The 6529-nt window shown below is 38.1% G+C and overlaps 1 protein-coding gene across 1 annotated transcript; it reads left to right on the plus strand.

Moving 5' to 3' along the window:
- The first annotated feature begins 2366 nt into the window (after positions 1 to 2366).
- Positions 2367 to 3527, plus strand: LOC104119590 (fasciclin-like arabinogalactan protein 1). The gene has a single exon (XM_009631140.3). The coding sequence runs from the start codon at positions 2465 to 2467 to the stop codon at positions 3275 to 3277; it is 813 nt and encodes a 270-aa protein (XP_009629435.1). The 5' UTR covers positions 2367 to 2464; the 3' UTR covers positions 3278 to 3527.
- Positions 3528 to 6529: the final 3002 nt, after the last annotated feature.

Consider the following 6529-nt stretch of genomic DNA (forward strand, 5'->3'; position numbering starts at 1 on the left):
GTAACAGTCGGGTACTCAATCAAGTTCTACTTCAACTATTGTGAAGCCACTGAGCTTCGTTCATTTAGTCCTTGGGTGAAAGCTTGAACGGCCCAATCGTCGGTGACTGGTGGTAGGTCCATTCGTTCCATTTGGAAACGAGATATAAATTCTCTAAGCATCTCCTTATCTTTCTACTTTACCTTGAAAAGGTCCGACTTCCTAGTCTCGACCTTTATAGCTCCTGCGTGTGCTTTTACGAAAGAATCTGCAAGCATGGCAAAAGAATTGATAGAGTTAGATGGTAGATTATGGTACTATATCATTGCTCTTTTTGACAGGGTTTCCAAATTTGTTTTCAGCAAAACAGACTCGATCTCATCGTCTTCCAGGTCGTTCCCTTTGATAGCGTATGTATAAGAGGTCACATGCTCCTTTGGGTCAGTCGTTCCGCTGTACTTCGGTATTTAGGGCATACAAATATTTTTAGGGATCGGCTTCGGGGCCACGCTTGGAGGAAAAGGCTTTTGCAAGAACCTCTTTGAATCCAGTCTTTTCAGTATCGGGGGTGCTCCGGGGATTTGGTCTACCCTGGAATTATAGGTTTCGGGGTTAGTCCCCGATTCTTATTCATTTGACCTTACCATGGCTGGCCCCGTTCTGTGAGTGACCTCTTGGGGTGGACCGAGCTTAGCCCTACTCGGCGCCTGTGTTTGGCTCTGCAACTAAGCTATCGCCACTTGTTGAGCTTGTAGCATTTCGAAGATCATACGTAGGCTGATCCCGTCTTCTCCAATATTTTGGGTATTTCGAACTGCAGATCGGTTCCCACCTTGGATGCTGTTTTCGGGACCAGAATGGTGATTCGCTTCGATGGCCACATGTGAATTAATAGCAATTGGATCCACGACTCGAGTACCAACGGGGTCAGCGGGTGGCCTTTCATCCCCGGGCGCCACGTTGTTATTCTCACCTTGATGGCCAGATTCGTTGTCGATATGTAGGGACAGTAATTGAGAGTTCATCATTTTTAACCTGAAATCAAATATACTTCCAAGAGCAAGTGTAAAATAGTGTGTTTTATAGGGATTTGTATCAAATAACCACTATTATTCTTAGCCCCACGTTGGGCACCAAACTGTTTACCCGAAAAAGCGGATAACAATTGAATTTATACACGGTCCTAAGAATATGTAGTATAAATTGGTACAAATTGAGAAAATACACAAATGGGTATCGATATTAACTGTAAATGTAATAAATGCAAATCAAACGGATGAATTAGCCTTGGCCCTCGAGTTTGGTCACCCTCGAACCAAGTGAAAACTCTACTGATGTATGAACAGAGTAACAAGATATTGAAAGCTAAAAGAAGGTAGTGTATTGCTTTGTATTGTGTCAAAACTGTTTTTACAAATGATCAAACCCCCCTTATATAATAGGAAAGTTCTACTTGTAATATAATACTAAATATAGTAGGGAATCCCATGATAGATTAATTAATTGATCTTTTCTTGATATGTACAGGGATTTCCACCGTGATTCGGGCCCTATTACGGATATTCCGGCTTTTTGTCTTTTGGCTCGATAAGCCTTCCTCGATCTTGCTTGATCTCTATTTTGTTTGGTCTCGATCTAGGCCGATCTCGGTCTTGATCGGTCCCTTACTTGGTTAGCCACGATCTTGTTCGGTTTCGATCTAGGTCGATCTCGGTCTCGATCAGTCCCTCATTAGCTTGGTCTCGATCTTGGTTGATCTCAATCTTGTTCGGTCTTGGCCGATCTCGATCGGTCTATGGGTCATGAGCTTGATGATCTAACTTTGCATCATGGTTCGACATTACATGAGCCCGAACCTCGTTTAATTATTTTCTAATTTCGATCGGTCATAAGAAAGGACAAGCTCTATTTTGACCGTATACAAACCTGCCTTTTCAAAAATTAGGTACCAAATTATCAAATGGAGGGAGGGAGTATCATTTACTCTTGAAGCTTGATCACGAGCCATGACATATAGGCAAATCATGCTTCTACATGTTAAATTATCAAAATTATCATGACCTGTCATTAAGCTTTTAAATGTAAAAACATTTTGCAGGTTCCAAATAGATCGGACGTACACATCTTTGAAGTAAATACCCAAAGTTGGTAATTATAATGAAGATTTTGTCCTCAATTTACAAGTTAATCACACTCCTATATTATTAGTATCATCATTACTCTATCTTTTTTACTTTAATTTGGGACAAAATTACACTCCCAAGTTACCTGAACGAGGACAACTGCCAGCTTAGTCAGCAATACCCCACTTGAGTGGCATTATCTGTAAATACAGTTCCATTACTGGTCAATAAAATAGGTATTCACTTCAGATCTAGCTTCTTCCCAAGTACACACTTTTAACTTCAGTAAACATCACTTCACTGACCACTCACACTCCATCTCTACACAGTACCCAAAGCCCCTCTCTCATTTTCCGCTTCAGATGGCATCCACTATAGCCACGCTAGTTATTTTTCTAGCCGTCCTTTTCCCGTATTGTTCATGTGAGACCCAAAACACTGAGATCAGTAAAATCAAACCTTCCGCTGCTAAATCTGAATCTCCTGCTCCAGAGGCAGCAGCACCCCAAGTGAGTTTCACCTCTGTAATGTCAGCTCACGGATGCAAAATCTTCGCCGACATTTTACTTGCTTCACCTGCTGAAAAGACATACGGGGATAATGTCCAAGGTGGTCTAACCATTTTTTGCCCAACCGACGATGCAATGAAAGACTTTGCTCCTAAGTTCAAGAACTTAACTGCTGACGGGAAACAGTCCGTTCTTGAATATCACGGCGTTCCAGTTTATCAGTCGTTGTCGAGTTTGAGAACAAGTAACGGTTTAATGAACACGTTAGCTACTGACGGTGCTAATAATTACGATTTTGTTGTTCAAAATGACGGCCAAGATGTTACATTGAGGACCAAAATAGACACGGCTAAAATTACAGGAACTGTAATTGATAAAGAGCCGTTGGCGATTTTTTCGATTGATAAGGTTTTGGAACCTAAGGAATTGTTCAAGGGTGCTCCGACTCCTGCTCCAGCACCAGCCCCGATCGCTGAGTCCCCCAAGCCGGCGGGAAAGAAACATAAATCCCCGCCGGCGCCTGCTTCTCCGGCGGATTCCCCGACGGATGGTCCCACCGGCGATGTCGCGGATTCAAAGGCAGATAAGAACGGTGCGTTTAGATACAATGCTGGTGCACTGGTGATCCCTGTTTTGTGTATTTGGTTTGGCCATTTGTTGCTGTAACTTTATCTTGTTAGGTTGCCCTTTTCTTTTTTTATTGATTTGCTGTTAAGTCTTAGATTTGAAATAAGATTGGCCAATATGGGTCTCTGAATTGTAATTTGTATTTGTAGTGGTAGGATTGCTTTTACTAGGTTTTGTGAGTGCCTTTCTAAATTGTTTTTCACTTTACTATTTCTTTGATTTTCTTTGTTTATCTACCTCAGAGTGAGATTTGATTTTATATATACATGGAAACACTTTTGCTTGTCAATCATAACTTAAATTAGGCCTCTTTTTAATTGGTCACGAGTCGCTAGAAATTGAAAGAAGTGAAATTAATTACACTTGATACTTTAAAACCTTCATTTTTAATTTAAATTTGGGTTTGTAAGTTGGATACAGATCTGTGGATATCAATTCAAGATTTTCTTTTCCCCTTTTCTTACCACTTGAGCAACCTTTCTTCTCAGTTTTTTTTTGTTTTTTTTAATCATGTGTTTGGCGAATGCTTTTATTACTCCAATAAATAAGGGAGAGGGTAAGAGAAAAAAATTGAGGAAATGGTTCAAAATATTTATCCTTGAGTAAGGGACTAAGGGGTACTGAATTGTGAAATTACTGAAGCTATTTGAGACTCCAAAAACAGGTTTTAAAAATGCAAAAGATAAATAAATAAATTTAAGAGCATTAGTATTTTCTAATTATATGAGTTGGCAATAAATAAATTTAAGAGGCTTGTCGACGCACTTACGTTGTTAAGCAGGCAGCCGTGGGAAGAATTTTTTTATTCGAATTCTATATTGCATTAAATTATATAATAATTATAGAAATTATAAAAGTATTATATCACATATCACTTTAAGTATGATTACTTTGAGGATACATACATTGCGCTCAATTCTATATCAATGAGTATTTAAAATCACATAAATATATTAGACTATGTGATTGAGTTATAAAATAAAATTTTGTAAAAAGTACGCTCTTGAAAATGATAGATATTGATCCTATTTGACAACATAATAAAGGCAAAAGCTATGTCACACAAAAGTGTTTTAATATGATATCATAGCTTCGATATATTTGTGTATTTACTTTAGTAGCTCAAATAAAGTAGAATAATATATTAATTTATACTTAAACATCATGCAACAATATGTTATCTTGGCCTTAAAAATAAATTCTATTTGCTCAAGTACCTAATGAAAGCCCCGTTTGTCCATAATTTTTTTTTCTTTTTTCAAAGTTTTCTGTTCAAAAATGTATTTGTTCATGAAATTTTGCAACTTTTTGAAAATATTTTGAATATGCATTTTTCAAAAACCAAAAAGTGATTTTGACCACTTTTTCCAAAATTTTAGAAAATCTTTTCTCCCCCTCACAAAAGTGCAACATCTTTCCAAGTGAAATGCATGTCCAAATACAATTTCAAATTTCAAATACCATTTTTCAACTTTGTTTATCCAAAAATGAGTAACAATTAAAGTTGTACGCGGTTTAAAGGATATGCGGTTTAATTCAATATGAATAATCAAGAACAACAAATAAATAAGTTAAAGACAAAATATATGATCAACCAATTGCAATATGGTGACCCAGTCTAATCTTAGATTGAACAATAAAATTCGTCCTCAATTGGACCTTCGATACAAGTTCGGTCACGGGCAAAAAAATGAACAAATGAATAATGCTTTGAACAATAGCTAGAAGACAAAAGTAAACATTTTATTACTTTGATTTGCGTGTCACAATGTATCAGATTAAAGAAAACCTTCCTCTTTATATAGTAGGGGAATTTCAATCCTAGTACAAGTCTAAATAAGGTAAAAATTATCTTTTTTCAGTAAATGTCGATCCGCAGTTGATAAGGGACGTGATTCGCGCCGTAATATCCGCTTAAGGCTGAACATTACGGCCCCCTACTCGTCATGCGTAATCGTTCTGCGCGTTTTCCGAGGTCCAGAAGTTATACTTGGTTTGGGTCTGCTATTCCACCATGTCCGATCTTAGATACCTCGTTCATTCCTTTCGGGTTTCGCTACGAGGGGCTCCTGGGCCTCGATTATAATTACATCGAGCCGCACTTCCCATTTGTTTCCTTATCGGGGAATCAGGAAAAAATTTGTCCTCGATTCTACCCGTACACATATAGTCCCCTCGTTTCCTAGAGAGTAGATTTATCGAAATGACGAAAAGCCATAAATTAACCCCGGTTCCTTCTTCTGTACTCTAGAACCGAGTTAACGGGTCAGCGAAATATCACATTAGTCGCGTCGTTCTGACTTCGGACATGTGTTAGCTGCCAGTTGACCATTCCCGAATGCGAAACGTCATGCAATGATTACCCTTTCTCTATAAAAGCTCCGACCTCTTTTTCACTTTTTTACTTTCCTATTTCAGAGCTCCCTTATTTACCCTCGAATTCTTCACTTGATTCTAACCCCTTCAAATCTTCATACATTGTGTTCCAGATCTTCATATCTTTATCTTCAAATCTTCATACTCCTTCTTCAAACCTTCAAGTTAAACCTTCATACCAAGTTTGTCACGCCCCAAACTCGGGGAGCACGACCGACGCTCAACCGAGAGAACCCGGCCGAGCAAGCTTGTTAGATTTTCTTCTACCCAAACTCATCCATGAATAAAGAGGAGATGTACTCCACTAATCAATCACTGAAAAGATTTTATTAACAACTTCCTTTTCATTCCCATTAACAGCTTCATTCATAATTTTCAAAACATTTCGAGTTTATAGAATTAATGAAAAACATGATTTTCAAATACCAACATTTCTAGTTCAATTCCCAACATCAACCGCAACTCACAACCTGTCTACGGAGCCTCTCTAAGTACAATAGAAGAGTAACATGAAAATACCGGCAACAAGACCCCAGCTATACCTCAAAATACAGTACATGAGAAACAAAAGATATATGACCCCGAAATAGGCTCACCAAATCAGCTGAAAGGAGTGTACTGCTATCACTGATCAATGTCGCCTGCTATAGAAACACATGCATCCATTAAAGATACAGCACCCCCAGCAAAAGGGACGTTAGTACTGTCGAATAACACTAGTATGTATAGCTAAAAGTCCTCTTTCAAAATAGAATGCCCATATAAGAAAAGGCAACACATAGAAATAACAAGTCACAATCAACAATATCCAAATGTCCAGTTAAAACATAATAATTTTCAAAATACAAATTTCATATACAAGTTTGGTTGGGAGATCATTAGCACCGATATACCACCGTCTTTGTTAGCACAGAG

This window comes from Nicotiana tomentosiformis, chromosome 6 (assembly GCF_000390325.3).
Source record: "Nicotiana tomentosiformis chromosome 6, ASM39032v3, whole genome shotgun sequence".
NCBI classification, from domain to species: domain Eukaryota; kingdom Viridiplantae; phylum Streptophyta; class Magnoliopsida; order Solanales; family Solanaceae; genus Nicotiana; species Nicotiana tomentosiformis.